The sequence below is a fragment of the Diuraphis noxia genome, unplaced genomic scaffold, assembly GCF_037042655.1.
Source record: "Diuraphis noxia isolate RWA-SAM2 unplaced genomic scaffold, SU_Dnox_SAM2 contig0004, whole genome shotgun sequence".
Lineage (NCBI taxonomy): Eukaryota > Metazoa > Arthropoda > Insecta > Hemiptera > Aphididae > Diuraphis > Diuraphis noxia.
In genome coordinates this window covers 66,415,551-66,437,208 of record NW_028301714.1, presented here as the reverse complement: position 1 = coordinate 66,437,208, position 21,658 = coordinate 66,415,551, and the positions used below count along the sequence as shown (strand labels likewise).

The following is a 21,658-nucleotide window of genomic DNA, read 5'->3' as shown; positions in this document are numbered from 1 at the left end:
TAAAAATAAAACTCAAACGAATCATACCGCGTCGAGACACATACGACACATATATCGTCGCGCGGCTTACCATACGGGACACCGGATTGAGGCGTTTGAATTGCTTTGCGATCATCGTCAGACGACTACGACGTCCACCGGGGTGAGTAGAGATTTTCGTATGTATAACAGATTTGGAGCTTACTGTTTTTTAATATTGTATTGCACATTTTATCCGCTTCCGGTTTCTCGGCACTTTCCCGTCCAGTCGGCAGTCACTTCGTCACGCCGACGATGATTCTCAATTTCCGATTCGGAGAATGCTCCTTGCCCCGGCGATTCGCCGAAAATTGCCCGTCCCCGTCGCTCCCATCGCCACCGATACGCCAAATCTGTTTATTTTCCCGACGATGATAAGTGATTAATGTTAGAGGAGGTTATAATCTAAGAACTATAATATTATCACATAGAAGTGTGTAGTGTACAATGTACTATTATACAATCTAGGTAGGACATGGGCATAGTATATTATAGATTATAGATTATAGGCAAGGCACTTGATTAGTGATTACATAATTGTCTGCCAGTACCTACATGTTGCATTTTTGAATGTACTACGGAATTTAAGTTTGATAATTAATTAATTAATATTATCTGTTACGGAATGTTATATTTATGTGTATTGTATACTCAATAAGTATGTTTTTTAACACACATTTTACATTTTTAAAAATACATTTAATTGCCACTTTTTAGATAGGTACATAGTATATTTGTGTAATGTTTCAAATATTTTTATCGATTTTAAACCATTAGTAAATTGGTCTTTTATGTAATCCATATTATTGTTGGGATTTTAAGACTGTAATCTAGACATTGTTTTGGAATATCTACATTATGATACATTAATTTCTGGAAATATTTTTTTGTCAGTTAATTTTAATAATTGTTTTGACCCCATAGATATTGTACGAGTATTACGCTATTGCCATTTTTATAACTAAGTAATATACTTTAACACATATGCTAAATATTTGAACTTTTGCAGATTTTATGTTGAACATATACTCATAATACTTCAAACAATTCAAGATGCCAAAATCTGTAAGTCAATGTTTTTTTTTTGTTTTTTAATAATTATAACTAGCTTCTATTAATATTATAAAGAGGTTTAAAAAAATGTACTTCATATTACTTTTAATTTTATCAATAACATAAAGTTGTCATAGAACATAGTATAAATAGAAATAAATAACTCATTTTAAGCATTATGTTAGGTACCCAATACATTTTATATTTAGTACCTAATTAGATTTAATATTAAATTATATTTGTAAAGTTTCATTATATGTTTGTCCTAAATTAATAACTGAGAATGGTTGTATTTTACATGAATAATAAATAATATATTTGTGATAGCTCTTATGTAAGATGCATGGCTATTTTTTAGGATGTGTATAAAAAATATTCTAAAAAAAACATTTTCAAGACCTCTTCTATGTTGGCAACAGATAATATGTAACCATCTGGTGAGCTGTGGTTCTATTTAATATGCATTTTTGTTATTTAACCAGTCTTACAGTTTATGAACTATAGACATATTATTATTAAAAATTGAATTGTGTACAAATTATACCGTTTTATCATCTTATGTTACTTTAAAGATTTATTTTGTTTATGGGTATCATAGCAATTATATATTTCTTATAGTTAAATTACTTTAAATGTATCAATTGCTTGTCTTAAACTATATCAAAAATAAATTATATCTTATTTTTGATGAGAAAAAAACTATTTTTTTTTTTCATTTCGAGCTCAGTATAGTAATGTACTTGTACATTTAAATTTAGTTTAAACTTTCTAATTTAAAATTTGTATAAAATATGTATTTGTACAATATTTTTTAATCAACATGCAATGCTGATAGTAATGTTATTATTTATTAAAATCATTATAACTTCAAAAATGTGGTAAAACTAAGTGATTATTGTTGTATTGTTTTTAAGCTGGTGGAGTATTTATTATTAGGTTATACAATAATATTAAGTATGTCATTAAGATTTAACATTTGAATACCAATAAAATCACCTCATATACTGCTTTGTATCACAAGCCCAAAACAATATTTATTATTCAATTTTATTAACTACAGGAAATAAATTGATAATTGCAGTAATAGATAAAATTATCTGCAAATTAATTTTCTGAAACATGTAATAATTAAACATCTATTAACGATATCTAATACTTTTATTAAATATTCACATATATTTTGTTGATATTCTTGTTATTTTTTATACAAATAAATCTTGGTTTTAATATTCATAGTGTAATAATAATAGAAAATAGAACCCACATAGTATTATATTATATTAGGTGTTATTATAATACAAAAGAATTGTAAAGGCCTACTCAATTTACAATTATTTAAACAATAGTTTTAAATGTTTTTATAGTAACCACAACGTTATTCTATATTTTACTTACTCATATACAACAATCAGCTCCTATCCTCTTGCTTCCTGCATTCCCCCTTGTCATACCTAATACATCCAATGTTATACTGTTATAGTAAGACTTGGGACCTAGGTGATTTTGAAGAATACATTAACGAATTGTGTAAACCTATACTAGTAATATGTAACACAGTATTATTGTAATAATTGTGTACAATGGTTCGACTAAAACGGTATTCAAACGTTCGTTTCATAGTTAAAGCTATTTATAAACTTTTTTGTCGGTTTATAAATGGAAAATATATTTATATATATATATATATATATATTAGTTGAACATGAAAGATAAAATTCAATGTATTTTTAAATAGTGTAATTTGATGTTAATGCTAATTTACATTATAAAAAAATAATGTAATTGAAAGTGAAATTAAAATATATTATTAGGTCATTTTTTCCGGTTATCCGAAGGCTAGCAAATTAACAAATTCGAATGAAGCGTTATTACTTTGTTAGTATTACAGTTAAGTCACGATATCTTGAAGTTGAATGGTGATAAAAATTCGCTTGGATGTGTATTATTCGACATGGTATTTAAGTAATTAATAGGTGAATAATTTTCTAGGGGAGTTAAAAAAATTCTAGCTGTCAAGTTTTTCGAGTTATCGGTGGTTCGAGTTTTAGCAACCGACTGTATTACTCATTAGTTGTTAATTATTACAATAAGTAGTCGGTTGTATTTTACAAACTCAATTCTAATATATTGAGCTGAATTGATGTTTAACTATTTATGTTTCTTAGAAATGTTGGCGTTTCATAGTTATAAAATGTGTATGGAAATGGATAATATAAGTCTCGTAAAATATAATACTTCATAATTTAATAGTTTTCCATCATTTTAAAATGTTCGTGCTAAATTAATAGTTATAAAAATAAATCTTACCTTTTATTTAAAATCTAAAACTAAATTTAGAGATTGTAAAATTTAATGTATGGAAATAAATAATATGTTTAATTTTATAAATTGTTTGGTTATAATGTTATAAATAGCTTATTTCTAAGAAATTATTATTATAGAATATCTAAATTGATTTTTATCAATTCTTTTTAATTTTAAAATTAAAAATATTTTATCCATGATGGCATTTAAGATAATAAAAATAACTGTGTATGAATTCTTTTGAACTCGGCCAAATTTTATTTAATTAAATACCAGTTAAAAATTAATCTTCAAAAATATTATGTTATATGATTTCTAAACAATAACAATTTATAAATAATGTTAAAATACTATTAACTTTAACATTTCAGTTTTATTATATTGAAAATGTTTTTAAATAAATTTTCTATTAATTATTATCTGTGAATTCCTATCTCGTTTACGTTGTGTGATATTGCTTATTCAAGGTATTAATATTATTACAGATAATGCATAGCAAAATGTTTTTCTGTTATCTTCTAATATGCAATTGATATTCTAGAATAGATGGTCATATGACGAGTAATCTTTACAGTTTACATGCCCAGTTTTACTATTGCTCAGTGCTCATAATATGATCGATGATAATTGGATGTAAAATATATAATCAATCTCATTAAAAAATATATTTTTACACCTAATACTTTAAAGCTCAAATTAAGGTAATAAAACTGCCCCTTCCTTTTATGATTATTATTATCACATATTTTATTAGAAATTGCTCCAGATTATCTATTACCAGACTAATCAATTTTTTTATTTCATATTTTAAATTTTAGGCTATACGATTAGGCTTTAAGATATAAATAATATTTGTTTGATATTTTACGTATTGTTAACGAATTAAAATTACTATCCCCGTCGTTATATAATTATTTAATTTTTAATTTTAAGTTATCACTTATAAATTTATCATATATTTAGAATTGAGAGGATGTCAATACACCATTTATTTTCTTTCTCTGGCCCACGCGCAACAGCAAATTTATTTTTGGCAGAACCAACCCTGTGTTATATTTAGTAATATTAGAATAAATTCACCTATTTCTAAATTTTGTTAAAAACAACCTGTGTCCCTACGTATGTATTTTTACGATATTTTAATTTGTATACAAATTATAAGCATTTTTAAATTGTAATTATTTACACGCTCATAACTCACATACAAATTAAAATATCATTAAATAACTAACAAAGAAATACAGTTTTATAACAGGTGAATTTATTCTAATGTTTAAAGTAATAATTGTATAAAAGCAAAAAGTTGGTTCTTATTAAAGAAAATTTGTTATGTTGCGCACTGGTTAGCGAAATAATACAAGTAGTATACTGATATCTATGTGATCCTATATATTAAAAATGTTCAAGAAGTAAAGAAATCGAAGTTTGCAAAATAATTAAATAATCAAATCATTTTTAGTAATATAATGAAAATTAAAACTGTAGCACCTAATACGTCGTCGTTATTAAAATAGATACACAATTTCCTATTGAATATGCTAATTTTTGCCAAATTGTTTTATTACTTATTTAAATTTAACCGTTCATTTCTGATTTGATAGTGAATATTGGAGGATGATACTATAAATTAATGCTTTAAATTGAAAAAATATATGATAAAAAGTTAAATAGTTTTAATGATAAATCAGCAAATGTGTGGTAGGATTTAAAAAAAAAGTTGAGTTGCCCATAAAAAAAGAATTAAAAGTTATACCCGCCCTTTAAAGGCTAGTTAGGTTAGGTCACTTATTCATGGACACATTTTATTGTTGTTTGCTGTAGGTATCTTGGCTCTAAAAACAAGTTTCTTTGAGATAATCAGCATTTTGTGTGCAGTCTTAAAAACTAGGAATTCATTGTTATCTCTGTGACATGCATTGTTTTTCTCTTGAGTATTTCATATACATAATATTTCTTAACTAATATAAGCATGCATACTACATTTTTAGTACTATTTAGATATACCATTGGTATCATCATAATTGAAATAGAAAAAATAAATTGTCGTCTTTTAATAGACACTTAGTGGTATAAAGTTTTTACTTGAATGATTATCTATTTTTTAATTTTCACAAGAGTGGGCTTTCACCTTTACCGTAACTATTTAAAAATCGATAAAAAATTTACCATATTATGTTGTGTTAATTATTTATATTGTAATTTATGAACAAAATTATTGTACGTTTTACAACTTTTAAAAGTTTGTATGGCGTATAGTTAAATTAACATATTATAATATGACATTCAAAAGTTTAAAATGTATGGGTACATGTTAATATTATGTAATAGGTTAAATATATTTTATTGAACGAACAAGTATAATTGCGAGTTCGTTTGTGTATAAAATTTATGTTATTTTTATATTATTTTTGAAACATTTACTATTTTACAGATTCTTTGAACAGTAAATAGTAATTTTTAAGTTTATCGTTCCTATTTTATAGTTTTTATTTTTCTAAAACAATGTTTTTTTTTTTTTTTAAATATAGCAGTTTGTTGTTTAATAGCCTTGATTTTTATTTTGCATTTTTCATTTCATTGCAATGTTAATTATTTAGCTATTACGTTTTTTTTTTATATAGTCTTCAACTTAGTTTTTATAGAAAATGTAGTCTAACATATTCATAGATAAATTCAACTGGGCTTAAAACCAGATTACAACGCGTTGCATAATGTTAAGTGCACATAATATAAGCCTATTTTAAAATGTGTATGAACAGACTGGTAATATTTCTTTAGTGACTAACATTTATTTTTGTTTATACACTTCATAAATGACTACAAATATCATATTAATTGTGTTATTCCATATTTGTTTTGAATTTTAAATTTAGGAAATTAACTCAAATGTTATAGAATTTATATATTTTTGTATAATTAATGCAAACTAACTTAATAGCCTAATAGGAAAAAAATTTTCTCGTGATTTAAGAATCGAAATATTTTTTATTTTATATACATATTTTACTTTTTAAGGTTTATAAGTACATAATATTCAAGTTTTTTTAGTTATTGTTATCAAACTATTACAGCTAACATTGTCTTGTATTTTGTATAAGTGTTAAGAGAATCGTGACTTTCGTAAATAAAATATAAAAGACAAGTACGATAATATCTACAGATACTGACTAGGATGTTGGTGTTATTTGTTTATAATCTTAGAAATTTAAAACTTGAAAACTTCTCTGAACATTTAATCATACAATGCATTTTTTAAGATATAATTTTATGTCATAGTAAAAAACAAATCTTAAATTATTGATTTTTGTTTTCATAAACTGCTAAATAACGGCTGATATTTTTAATTTATCAGAAAGATTATTTTACAATTATTAGGTATAAATAATATATAATAATACAATTAAACATAATTTATTATTAAACAACTTTTTTTTCAAGACCGTATAATGTTTTAAGATTTTTCAATTCAAAATAAAGTGTAATTGTGTAAGTTTAAGTATTTTTTAGTGGTTTTAAATCCAAGTCCTACTAATAAACAAGCAATATAAAAACATATTTATTTAACTAATCGAAACATTATTAAATATGCTAAGAAAAAATATTTAAGCTGCATTATAAATTAAAATAAATGTGTTTCAATTATCTTTGACCTATCTTTGCACATCTTTTACGAATGCGCCTTGTAAATATTTAATACTAATAGATAATGTACTGTTACATCCAATGGCCATACACGCCGCGGTTAGTTGTTTAATAATAAAAAAAAAAAAAAAAATTTAATTTCTCTTGCGTTTAATTTTAATTTTTGAGGGTTTTTCTTGTGTTACAACTAATGACTTTGAATGTATATTGTATAGCATTTCGTTCGTTATAACTTATAACTTATATTAACCACTATGCAGGACTTAGCAGTTAAATCACCTTTAGAATAATTTTTTTTCTACAATTCCGTCGATTACATTTACATATTATGAAACATTAAGTAGTACAACCCTATAGAATGTGTGTGTTGTACTAGTTAGTGTTGGATAGTTGGATGGTGGAAGGGGGATTATCCAAACAAGTAAGTGGATCGTCACGTATCACCTTATCTATGACGTAAACTTTTGATTATGAATGGCTTGGTAAAAAATTCCAAGTATCTCGATCGTTAATACGAAGGAAGAAAAAACGTATATCGTTTAAACCGTCATTGAGGGTTTCGTAAAGTAGTTTTTACGGTATGGATATCAATGGTCTAAGCATCGCCGCGCGCCGTCACTAGTTGCTAATATAATGCGACAGCCGACACGCACCTTGGCCCGAAACCAGGTGGCGGTTCAGTGCCAGCCGGCAACGGCGTTGTCGCTTCCTATAACCGGTTGCTGGTCGTATGTTCCCCCTACCTCTTTCGCTTCCATCACTTGGCCACGCCCTGTTCTCCGCCGTTTATTTACTCGTCAAAACCTAGCCCGTCGCAGCGGCGGGTAAATCGGTTCGTCTCCCTGCCGGCGCTCACTGTTCAGTGTTCAGGCCTCAGACGCACTACAGTTTACACTGTTTACAGTCACTCTCGTTACTCACCAATTCGCTAGCCAATGTTCAGTGCTCAGTAGTAGTGTACTAGCACCTGCTTATCCGTTCTCATCGCCGGCGCGTAACAAAATATGTGCAACGGATATTATTAAAACAAATTTCTTTCGGCCAGCTAGACGTGTGCGCGGTACTCAAGTGTTTTTCAAGTTGGTGCGTGTGCATCCCAATTACATCGTTTTCACGTGATTGTGCGATCCACTAGTCGTCAACGCTTGTTGTTGCTGCCGTCCTTACTGCATCGTGTTTTCAGAACTACCGCGACAAGATGGTGTCCGGAAAAACTGTAAGTCCTTGAGACGTAAAACGAACATATTATGTGTATCATCCGAAACTATTTGTGTCTGAATATTTACGATAGTACCTATTTATTTTTTAAATTCATACCTAACCGTTGCAGTAACTTACAATTTTTTTTTTTAAATTTAACAATTAAATACAAATTAGTGAAAATTCCAACCCCCCGCGTTGGTAATTCGTAACAGGCAACATTATTATTAAATTACCGATCAACGGGAACATTTTAAAAGCCTGCATGTGTATAGGCCAACTGGTTTTGTTCTACTTGTTTCCCGCCAATTTATGAGATTCCAAAACAAAACAATAAAACAAACATACACATGTATAACATTTTTGTAACGTTATTTGTTACGGCTTGAACCGTGGAAACGGCAGGGTGGATATCTTTGTGATCTAGATTATACATTTTTCTACCATTGCGTGTTTCAGATGAACGTGAGGGTGACCACAATGGACGCTGAGTTGGAGTTTGCTATCCAGCAAACTACCACCGGCAAACAGCTATTCGATCAGGTAGTAAAAACCATAGGCTTGAGGGAGGTATGGTTTTTCGGCCTGCAGTACACTGACAACAAAGGCGATATGACCTGGATCAAACTGTATAAAAAGGTATCAGTTGGTATTTTGTTTTTTTTCTTTCTTAGAATACAATATAGATTCAGCATCAATTTATATATTATTATTGTAAAACCTAAGATGATGAATTTCACATCGAAACGAAGGGGTATATTTGAAACCGTACGACCTTGGGGCAAACCGTAGGTAATATATTATGGGTTTTTTGTCGAGTATTTTCTTGTGTATTTGTGATCGAATCGCTTCATAAAAACTGTCTATAGCATTCTCGAAAACTCTTACAGTACATGTGACTAATGCGTTAGTGCCAAAGTCACAGTTTAATGTCTTCGAACAATTAGGTTATGCAAATCTATGAATAGTTTGTAGACTTGTAAAAACAAACATCTCCGTTAATCACTGTACAAACAACACTTAATAATTTAGATAATGTACTTTTGAAATTGTTTTTGGAACACATTTTATGAAGTACTAATATTGTCAAGCGGTAACTCATCATAATATATCGTTTGTGAAGTATAGCGACTTGTTGATTCTTATTACACTACCTACTCACATTTATCTTGTACTGGCGAAAGATTCAACAGGTGTTCTGATAATGATTATAAATTTATAAATACAAACTAAAAAATGGTTTTTCTTTTTATTGTTAATGTTATAAAAGAAGTTTGATAATGAGACTTTTTGAAAGTTTTTCCTTTTCAGTACCACGAATTTGAATTCAAGCTTTTTTATGTTTTTCTATGATATTTATTTTCAATACATTATAAGACAATACTAGCATACCTGTATACATTTTCGTAATTTATATTTTAAGACAGATGTATATTCATTGTTAGTAAGTTACAACAATCTAAAAAAATGGTTTTCTTTTTTAAATTGTACTCATTTATACTTCAAGAAAATGTGTATTAATTACTATGGTTGTATTGGAGATTATAAGAGGTGGACAATCAAATTTCACTACCAACCGTTTAATTATTATCTAAATATTTTTGCATAAATAATTGGAAACTTGGAAATGCATGATTTTTTAATTGTTGCCAAATAATAATTTTATATGCTTTTAGCCTCGTTACGGGTATTTAATAGAAATATTACCTTTAATGGATGTTTGATTTTTATTTTTCCCCTATATTCAATCTCCATGACTTTCGATATTAATTAAAAAGCCCGGTTAAACCGGATGTATCCATTATAAATGATGACTAAATACCGATTTCTCTTTGAATTATTGTCAACATGGTTTCTATATACACTACTAAAACTAACCTACCTTATGTGCATTTTTTCTTTTAGATACTTTTTTTCGATGCAAATTCATAAGTGTAGATATAATTATAACTTTTTAGGTAGATACTCTTATGCATAAGATAAATTTTAATTGCACATTTTTCAAATCTTTTAATCAACATAAAGTGGGGAAGACTTATTGGAATATATGTTTGATAAATTATTCCAATAGCATTTCTCAGGCATTTATAGAATTACCAAGTGTCTGAGCGTTTCAATATTTGTCCTTGTCTGGCGGACATACCATATACTACTTTCTAAAACGAAGATACATCATTGTGTCAAGGTCACTAAGTGCCAGCAAAATCGCGTGTGGTATTATGCCGTCACTGCCCATCAGTATGAACTACACGTTCATAAAAATAACGATATACAATCGTAAACAGGGATAAAAGCATGGAAACGTATGATTTAGTCTGTATATAAGTATAACAGGATAAACGCAGAATATGCCCTTTAACAACAATTTTGTGATTAATTAATGTTATCTACTATAATTCTTTACCTAAATGGCTATATCGTGTATATTAAGTTACTAAAATAATCATTTGATTTATGTTCAAAAATGTACTTCATAATAATCATATCATATTATTAATCATTTTAAAATAATAAATTAGTTTTATTTGAAAGTTTTTTGAAAGATTCTATAACTACTACTGTTTAGGGTAAGGAGGACATTCGTACGTTCGTCCAAGAATTTCCAGGGCATTGCCTGTTAAGGAATTCGTGTCCCGGTATCCCGGAGAATTTCTTCCAGTCTGTGTTATTATTGGATTTGACCAATCACAAAATATGGTTCCAGAATTTAACTTAAGTAAAATAGATTTGAATAGTTTATCGAGTAAAGAAATCAAAATTTTTATAAATTCACTATTCAATTGAAATAGAGAAAAAATAAAAAAAAATTTCGTTGTTTTGAATATATCGTATTTATATATTTTATTAAAAAAAACTTGTTAGGATTTTTTAGTCGTGTATCTTAATCATGATATTTTTACTTATGATTTATCTTTTTTGATTATTTTACTATTATTAACTAACATTAATTTCTTACGATCGTTAGTAAATATTTTCAACTTTGAGACTGGTTATTTTTAAATTCCTTTTAGTAGAACCTATATGTAGTATTTAAAATAAGACATGAAATTTGTTAATACTCGCAAGGTTACTCATATTATATTCATTAGTCATTACTCATAACTATTCAATAGATTTTTTTAAATCTTTACTCATATTTTTTTATGGGTACTTAAAGTATTAATAACGAAAACAAAATAGTGGTTCAATTGCAACGATTTATGCTTTTCAAATTGATAATTATCTATATTTACTTATTTATCCTAAATGATAAAAATGTAATTTTTAATTTTAAATAGTAGGAAGTAATTATCTTGACAAAATTTATTTGAAAGTTTTTATCTGGGTTCTCCAGAGCATTTTTTTAACTGTGTTGTGCTAATATGATTTTTGAATAAAAAATGATGACAAATTAAATTTGAAACTTAAGTTAAAATCTTAATAAAATTATTATTTTTTAATTTGTCCATGTTTCAAAATGTTTCTAAAATAATAGAATTTTTGCTATTTTGCAATTTAGCCTATCGTCAATTTCATTTGGCATTCATAATAATTATTAAAATCGTACTAAAGTCTAAAAGTTTTATGTGTCGTAAACATTTTGCGTAACTCATAAGATAACATAGGAAACATTTTTCCACTTCCATACAACCGAAAAATAAATTAAAAAACTCCGTGTTTCACTCATTTTAATTAGTGATTTCATAGTCTCTGGTATTTTAAGAGGACGCCACACCCGCATGTGTTGTCTTCGTCTTTCAAGTGCGTAACAGGCAAATTTTATGTTCAGCAGTTCCAATTTAGCTCCGTTAGTTTACAACTTAGAGTAAATTGACCTCTTATAAGAATTAAAGGTAACATTATTACCTAGGTTTTCACAGAGGCTTTTTATTATATTTCAATTTTGAAGCGAGTTATGAGTATTTTAAGATATACAAGCGATTCACAGTTTTAAAAATACTCATAAGTTGCTTCAAAATTGAAATATAATAAAAAGCCTCTGCGAAAACCTAGATAATAATGTTACCTTTAATTCTTGAAAGACGAAGACAACACACGCCGGTGTGGCGTCCTCTTAAAACTGAAAAAGACTAACATCATCTGACTTTTATTATTTTAATAATATGATTTTTAAGAAAGTTTTTACTTTTTAAATTTTAATTATTTGTAATAATTAATAACCTTAATACTAAATAATACCTTAATGGTATTATTAATAATAATAATAATTAATAATACCTTAATAATTTAATACTCTATATAGTAGTATATAGTATATACATTGGCGTGCCTAGGAATTTGGTATGAGGGGATGTCATAAATAAAAATGTATTTTTAAATTTTTTCAATATTTATTATTATACAAAAAATAAAAGAGATCTAAAATTCAGTCATATTTGAAGCTTAAAAAAAACCCATTGGGGGGATATATCCCGCATCAGCCCCACTACACACGCTATTAAACGTGTAAACTACAAAATTATTTAGGTATTGTGTTTTCTTACACCAGCATGTGTTCAAATAGTCCGTTTTACTAACTTAGGACATAGCAAATTTGCTATTTCAGTAGAATAAATATTCAGTGAATAACGTTTTGATGTTTTATGTTTTTACGATATTAAAATTTAAAAATGTTCATAATTTGCTTAACCATTATTATTTTCAAGTAAGGGAATAGGTCAATTTATTATGCATCAGGGTTTAAAGTTTAAACTGAGAAAATATGAGTGACTTCCTTTTAACATCTTAGCCTTTTTAACTTACACAATTTAATAATATGAAATGGTATGAATATAATAATTTGTCCAAAAATTAATTAATTAAATTAGTTTTTTTTCGATTTTACTATAAATTTTATAAGCATCCATCCTTCAAGGCGACTATAACGTAAGTGGTGTCCAGATATCTTATTTGGTTGACATGTGCATTCAAACTCATCAAATTTAAATTGTCATCACTGGGTGGCTTCTTACATCAACATTTTATTATACATGATTTTCTACTTTTAGCCTATATTTTTATTGTGTTAACAGCTGATACCGATTGTATATCATTTTGAACAAAATATAAGTTTCAGTAATGAATACGTTTGAAATATTTTATGTCGAGTTCCTAATTGTTGTATGTATGATTTTTTGTACATAATTATTCTATTTTTAAATACGTTATTATTGGTAATAGATAATTATAATAAGGACTACCAACTAAGAAAAGCATGATGGTGCGAGTATCTTAAAATTGATGACAATGTTATAAGTTATTTGAGAAAAATATCAAACAAGTACATTGCTATTAGTTGTGTTGTTAGTTTTAATCATGCGTTACTTTTATTCGTTCTTGTATTTATGCAAATGTTAGAAATTTTTTATATACCATCTTACTTTACATGCGCAGCCTGAAAATATTTGCAAAAAAATATGGAATTTATGGAACAGGAAATCACTTGTTGAAGAATCCATTGATTATTTTGATCCAAGACATAAATATTGGTTACAGGTATCGTTCATTCTTGAACACGACGTAATATTAGATAAGCATAAAAAGTATTCTTTTGATCTATCAGATATATTCAGTACATGATTTTAGCTTCCATACACGCACATTCACGTATTATAATCATATTTATAATATTATTCTGTTATTTTTTTTTTTGTATCCCTACAGTCATTCTAATTTTCTAACTGACCGTTTGTATTGTTAGTGTCCTTCACTATACAATTGCTGACATTATAATAATGAGTTTACCCACATTATTTAATTTGTTTTTATAGTTTTCCATCACACATTTATTTGTGTTATACTGTGAATATTATATTTATGTACCTAGTTTCCTTATGTGCCTATGTAATTTGTATTATTAGTAAACCTTAACATAAACAATTGAATAAAATCAGCACATGCCTTTCCGTTTTATGAATATATATTTCACTATTTCGGTTATAAACTAATATATGTAAAAATATATTTTTTTATTTTTCCCATCCAAAAAACTATAACACGAGGTTTTAAGCTTTGTATAAATTATCTTATTTAATCAACAAATAAATAATATAATTGGTTTATTTAAAAAAAAAAATGTCTCAAGTTTAAGAATTATATTATTTACTTTGTTTAACCAACATTTATGTGAAAGTTAAAATGTTATAAGTGTGTATTAATAAATTAGTTTAAAAATATAATACATATGAACGGAGGTTAGAAAAACTGGTTGTGAACCATATTCAGGTGAGATAATATATATTTCACTTTAATGATGATAGCTGCGTGCGTGTATTTTGTCGACTGTTCTATTTTCTTTTAATCGTAATACAAATATAAGCTATTGTAATTATAATTATGTACAATATTAATACCCGTGAAATATATGAATCTAAGAAATTACTTAATAGTTTTTCTACTTGGTTACGCATTATAAAATTATATTTTGTCCTCACGTAGAACCCGTAGAGGTCACGATCTCGACCTTCGTTATATTTTCTTAATTTTAATTGTAGTCATAGCAAAGTGTTGGAAAAGCAGTTATGTTTCCTAAGAAATTCACGTTCGAGTTTTGTATATGTTTAAAACGTACTTTTTTATTCTCGTCACTATTTCATGGCACAAATTTTTTTCAAGGTCAAAAGTTGAATAATGCTAGGTTTTTGATGAAGGTTTTACAAATTTTTCCTGACATATGATTGCCTATTAGATAATTATTCATGACATTTTTATATTTAGCAATTATAGTTGCATATAAATTGATAAGATGTACCTATTAAATTTCAAATAAGCGATATACTGTTTTTCAAAACTTATAAAAATCTTGAAATTTTAAGTATACATATTTTTAAAGTTTTTCTCTTTATTATATAGTAGATTTTTCATTCTTTATATCCTGTGAATATTATAGTTTTTTTTATTTTGGCTAGATTTCATCACTCACTTACTAGTCTTATACATTGTAGTAAAAGGCTATAAAATGAGACAATTGATCAAAATGTAAAAAAGTATATATATTCAAAAAAAAAAAATCAACTTAAATTAAAAGCCACACCAGCATTTGTTGACTTCGTCTTACAGATACGTTAAGATAACATTTAGGCACAAGACTACAAATTTTACGGTTGTGTTTGGTTTGTAGGTCGGATAACTCGATACTTGAATTTTTTTATTAAGTTTCAAGCATGTATAATGTTGAAAATTAAAAATTTAAACATCTTAAAAACCGACGTACAAACATAGATTATGTGTTTGATAGTAAGTACTTATTACTTATAATTTTTAAATTCATAGCTAACGAAGTTAAACGTGAAATACTGAACGTAAATTTACTATGATATGCATTTGTGACTTGTACACTATCTATCTAAGACAGATCGTGGCACAACAAATGTGGGTGTGGCGTCCACTTAAGAATTAAATAATATCAGCAGGTGATGTATATATAGTACATTTGTTGACTATTATTAGTTACACCCGTATATTAAATTCGTGTAGTGTTATGCTTATGACTATCTAAAAAAAAAATGAATATTGCAAAATCAAAATCAAAAATACGATGTATAGGAACTCTGTTTATTATTACAAATATAAATATATCACAAATTAGTCAGGAAATATTTTTGAAATTTTACATTCTTTTATTACACATTTTTATTTTTACCTACAAGTACAATGTTTTACGTTTTCTTGTATTATTAAATTACTTATTAGTTATTACACTTTGTGAGGATTACCTACAGATTTCTTCATTATTCAACATTTAACAAAATGGATATGACATAATATCGAAAAATATTTTTGCTCTTTAGAACTTTTGTAATTTACTGAACATTTATACATTAGTATTCGTACTGTAATATTAATCTTCACTAATACATTTTTCTTTATTGGAATTTACTTTATTGGCCATTTGTGATATATTATATTTAGGGATCATCGGAGTAACAAGATAGTAAATTATTCTATATTGCGTTTTGCGTATTCACATTCTATGGCGTATTTATTTAAGGCTTCTTTTTATAATAGTATTAATTATGCCGCGAAAGATCTTTCCTAATTCCTCAAAAGATTTGTAATATTTTGCAGTAATTTAATTTTTTATGTTGATATATTACAATTTAAGTAATTAACCATATTTATATAGATAAAATTGAATTGCCGTTCAATTTTCTTGAAATTTTTATTTTGTGTACCTCTAACAATAATAGAAATTAGTTATATAATATTATGTGGTATAAAGTATAACTATCTTTTAATAATTATTGCCATTGATTTTCGTAGCATGTATTATTTTTAACTGATAAGTTATCGAGCCATTTAATCGTGATTTATAATTTGAATTTGCACATTATATTACTGTTAATCAAATACATTATACTTTATTAATTAATTATTTTATATCTTAAGGTCATGAGCCAAGATGTTAAGAAGGAAAACCCACTTCAATTCAAGTTCCGAGCCAAATTCTATCCTGAAGATGTCGCAGAAGAACTTATACAAGATATTACTTTGAGATTATTTTATCTACAGGTAATATTTTAGATAGATAGTACCCCTTATGAATAACACTAGCATAAAATAAATAATTATAGAAATATCAAATTAACCAAGTAAAATACTAGATAATTCTTAAAGTTTATTAGTGCTTATCATACTAATGAAGTAATGAGTAATAATTATATTCCATATGTAATTCAACTAACTCACTTTTTCCGAAAATAATAATAATAATAATTGTTCTGTTAAAAGCTCTATTAATTATTGTATTTATTTAAACTATAATAACGATATTATTTGCTTTGAACAATTATGATCAAATATTAAAAAAATTGAAATGTAATTTATGACTATTTGTGAAATGTATAGATAAGATTATACATTTTTTTGTTAAACTATTTAATTGGCAAAAATAACCTCCTTAGTTATGATTCATGAGGTATAGTTGCAAAGAACATATTTTTGTAGTTATTGGTAATTCTAGAAAATACTACAAATATTTGTTTTTTAGATATTATTTCTAATAATTCATGCAGTATAGATATAAAACAAAATGCTCACGTATAATTTTTAAATTTTAAATTTGAATACATTTAATAATACATTATATTATTAATGATTTAATTATTAAGATAATTAAATATAAATTAAAAAATAAGAAAACAGCTAGGTTAGGAATATTAATAAAATCCTGAAAGATTTGGGTATGTATAATTATTAATTGGCACACTAATTAATTTAGAGTAATTAATATTTTGGTTCTATGATAATTTGATACATGTCATGTACAATAGAAGAAAGTACAATCATAAAGCGTGCATTGAGTGAAAATGCACGCACTGCTCAAATTTAAGTTATTATTTGGAATTATTAGGTAAATAATCAGAAAATGTAGGGTGCATAACACTTCGTTTTCACCAATAATGACAATATTACCGTATATCTGCTATAATAATAAAATTGATTGTAAATACTATTTATAATTAATGATTATCATACTCTTTTTCTTATATTGTTAAAAATTATTGCCTTAATGTCAATCTTTAAGTGTAATTTTTAAAATTCAAAAATATATTCTTTGACTTAACATTTGTATTAACTACGTAACAGAAATTGTCAATCAGCTAGCAGATTTAAAAGTTCAACAATTCACTTAAATTTCTTAAAATAATATTACCTACAAGTAAATTAATATATTATCATAAATAAGACAACTTTGTCTGTGTTCGGTTGTTTTTGTTTAAAGTTTTTTTTTATTTTAAACCAAGTTTTACGTAAACAGTTAAAATTAAAATTGGACATAACTCTTATGAAATTGAAAAGTCAAAAATTAGGAAAGCCTCCGAATACTTACGTTATTGATCTTAAATTGGCTTATATATTTTCTCTTATATTAAATTCAACAAAATAAAACTTATTTAACTACTCAACATACATTTTCTTTTAATAAGTTTGGATATGGTATTATACCAGCTTTGCATATGCGCGGCTTACTTAAGAATGTCTCCAATCACATCTTGGGGAATCTGCTTCAAACAAAATTTTAATTGTTCATTTTCATAAAAATCTTCAACAATATTTAAAATGAAAATTTATCTGTCATTAGTTTTTTTGTGTTATTGAAGATAGATGCTATTAATTTGTTTTTTATTTATTTTTGTAATTTTTAATCTTAAAAATCTATCTTATTTCTCAGGTGAAAAATGCCATTTTATCTGATGAAATTTACTGTCCATCAGAAACATCTGTATTACTTGCTTCATATGCTGTTCAAGCAAGGCATGGTGATTTCAACAAACTCACTCACACTCCTGGTTTTCTTACTAACGATCGTTTGTTACCACAACGGTAAATTGTTAATAGTAAATTTATAGTTATACATTTAATTGAATATGAACATAATTTTAGTGTTATGGATCAACACAAAATGACACGTGAAGAGTGGGAGTCTAGTATCACTACATGGTGGCATGAACATAGAGGCATGATGCGAGAAGATGCCATGATGGAATATTTGAAAATTGCCCAAGATCTTGAAATGTATGGAGTTAATTACTTTGACATTCTAAACAAAAAAGGAACTGAATTATTTTTGGGTGTTGATGCCCTAGGTCTCAATATATATGAAAAGGATGATAAGTAAGAAACTTAATCAAGATTTAATTTTATTTTATTTTTAAACATTTATTATTCTAGATTAACTCCAAAGATTGGCTTTCCTTGGTCTGAAATCCGTAATATTTCATTTAATGATAGAAAGTTTATCATAAAACCTATTGACAAGAAAGCTCCTGACTTTGTATTCTTTGCACCACGTGTTCGTATTAACAAGCGTATTTTGGCTCTTTGTATGGGGAATCATGAATTGTACATGAGGAGACGTAAACCTGATACTATTGATGTACAGCAAATGAAAGCCCAAGCTAGAGAAGAAAAACTTGCCAAACAACAACAAAGGTATTTAAAATTATTTTTGTATAACGTAACAACCTACATTTAAGATAAAACTATTTTAGAGAGAAACTTCAACTAGAAATAGCTGCCAGAGAAAAAGCTGAAAAAAAACATCAAGAATATGAAGAACGCTTAAAAGTCATGCAAGCAGAAATTTCTAAACGTGAACAAGATTTGCTGAGTGCTCAAGTACTGTATATTATATTATTTTATTACTCTAAATGTATATGAGCCTAATTATTTTTTTTTAAATATTAGGATATGATTCGTCGTCTGGAGGATCAATTGAATAAACTTCAACTGGCTAAAGAAGAACTTGAGCAAAGACAAAACGAACTTCAAAAAATGATGGAACGTTTAGAAGAATCAAAGAACATGGAAGCAGCTGAAAGAGCTAAATTAGAAGAAGAGATCAAAGCTAAACAAGAAGAAGTAATGCGTATTCAATCTGAAGTTGAAACTAAAGATGAAGAAACAAGACGTTTACAAGTAAGTAAATTAATATATATTATATATATATATATTTGTTTTTAATTGATTATTTAAAGTGGTATAAATTCAACCTAACTAAATAGTAAATTTATTAAAATTAAAATAAATATTTCATTTTATATTGAATACATTACTATGTTCAAATTTGATGCTCAATTTTAGTTATACAGTATAAAATTTAATTTAATATCCTAGACTTCACTATTACAGTCTTCATTTAAAATGTTTTAAGTTAAACTTTTTATTAACTAATACAATCAATACATTAATTTAATTGATAATAATTTTTTATTTAATAGGAGGAAGTTGAAGAGGCAAGACGTAAACAGGAAGAGGCTGCAGCTGCTGCACTTGCTGCTGCTGCAACCCCCAAGCATCATCATGTTACGGAAAATGAGAATGAGGATAATGATGAAATGGTCAATGGTCATGAAACACAAGATTTAGACACTGATATGGATATTGTTGATCCAGTTGAGGAACGCCGTACCCTTGCTGAGCGCAATGAAAGACTTCAAGATCAATTAAAAGTAATAATATTATTATTACTTTTAATTGAAATATGATGTAATTTTTCTTATTTTTTGAATTTATAGATGTTAAAACAAGACTTAGCTCAATCACGAGATGATACCAAGGAGACTGCCATGGATAAAATTCATCGTGAAAATGTGCGCCAAGGACGAGATAAATATAAGACTTTGCGTGAAATTAGAAAAGGAAACACAAAACGCCGAGTTGATCAGTTTGAAAACATGTAAACCATGCTCATACTGTACAGGGTAGTTATTTAATTTGTATAAGCATAAAAAGCCTGCAAGTCCAAGATCATTTATGTGTCTAGAGTTACAAGATCATTTTAAATCTTGGTCTGTAATTATGAATATTATTAAATTACTATTTATTAAGGTTGTAATAACAAAAATGGTTGAACAAGTTATGTAAAATTTTTTTTTTAATTTAGTTAGTTTTTATCAAATTTATTATTTCCTTAAATTTTAAGTACCTTTATTTATTGAAGTATGATTTTATTGTTTAGCATAATAGTTGCTTATAATAAAATTATATTTATGTGCCCAGTAAAATGTAATCATGCACTCAAGCAGGACATCATATTACTAATTATTTATCACTCCTTTCACATTCCAAAAACAAAGGGAGTGGGCACTTTATTCTTTCTGCTCAATATCTTTGTCTTAAATAAAAACACGAACAATATTTAAAGCCTAACATTATTTTATTATCATTATTATTATTATTGTTATACGATTATTATCTTGATTTATTTATTACTATACGTTTCTTTTATTATTATAATTAACATTACAAAAGCTTTGAAACAATTAATTATAATTATTTTATAATAAAAAATGATTCTATTTTATGGTCTTTTATAGACCAGTATTATTTATGATGAAAAACGTATTCGTATTCATGTATACTTTATTATTATTATTTTTTTTTTTGTCAAGTTAGTATGCTACATGTTTACTTATTAATAATTATTATTATAAAAAATACATATTATTATTAATATATATTTTTCCAAAAAACAAAAATCAAATTTAAAAAAAAATGTGTTCTTATTTTAATTTTTACAATTGACTTTCTTTCAATTTTTTATCAAGAATTAATTTATTTAAAAAAAATTTTCAACTGGTCATCATGACATGAACTCTAATTACAGTGATGAAATTAAAATGAGGAAAGTTGTGAATTTTCCACATGTTTGAATTTCAGCTCAGTTGTTTATGAAACGACAATTTTTATATTTTCATGGAAATGAAGTAATGATGTAATGTATTTTAAGTATCTACAGTTATTTGTTTTCAAATTTTAACAAAATATCTAAAATCAATTAAAAAGTAGTTAATTTGCCAAATAATTGGCCAATATTAATTTTTTTAATATCAAAAAAAAAACATGAATTTCAAATGCTCATAAAAATTATGTGATCACTAAACTTCATTTTTGTTAAATATTCATGCTGAAACACTATTAAAAAGACTAGATACCCTTTATTAGCGTTACCTTTCCA

The 21,658-nt window shown here is 26.5% G+C and overlaps 1 protein-coding gene across 3 annotated transcripts; it reads left to right on the top strand.

Annotated features, from left to right (window-relative positions):
* Moe (moesin) lies at positions 1-20,850 on the top strand. Of its 3 annotated transcripts, none has more exons than XM_015522324.2 (11): positions 1-142; positions 1,028-1,083; positions 8,677-8,856; positions 16,585-16,707; positions 18,371-18,522; positions 18,583-18,813; positions 18,871-19,131; positions 19,191-19,317; positions 19,387-19,617; positions 19,920-20,150; positions 20,217-20,850. In XM_015522324.2, the coding sequence occupies exons 2-11, from the start codon at positions 1,072-1,074 to the stop codon at positions 20,379-20,381; spliced, it is 1,713 nt and encodes a 570-aa protein (XP_015377810.1). In that variant the 5' UTR covers positions 1-142; positions 1,028-1,071; the 3' UTR covers positions 20,382-20,850. The 3 variants fall into 3 exon arrangements, with proteins under 3 accessions (XP_015377810.1, XP_089082327.1, XP_015377803.1); XM_089226201.1 differs by lacking the exon at positions 1-142 and adding an exon at positions 656-676; XM_015522317.2 differs by lacking the exons at positions 1-142; positions 1,028-1,083 and adding an exon at positions 7,869-8,233.
* Positions 20,851-21,658: the final 808 nt, after the last annotated feature.

Excerpts from the sequence above, each read along its gene's own strand:
- Moe (XM_015522317.2), top strand. Across the intron at positions 8,857-16,584 it reads GGATCAAACTGTATAAAAAG|GTCATGAGCCAAGATGTTAA; the intron begins GTATCAGTTGGT and ends TTATATCTTAAG. Across the intron at positions 20,151-20,216 it reads GACTTCAAGATCAATTAAAA|ATGTTAAAACAAGACTTAGC; the intron begins GTAATAATATTA and ends TTGAATTTATAG.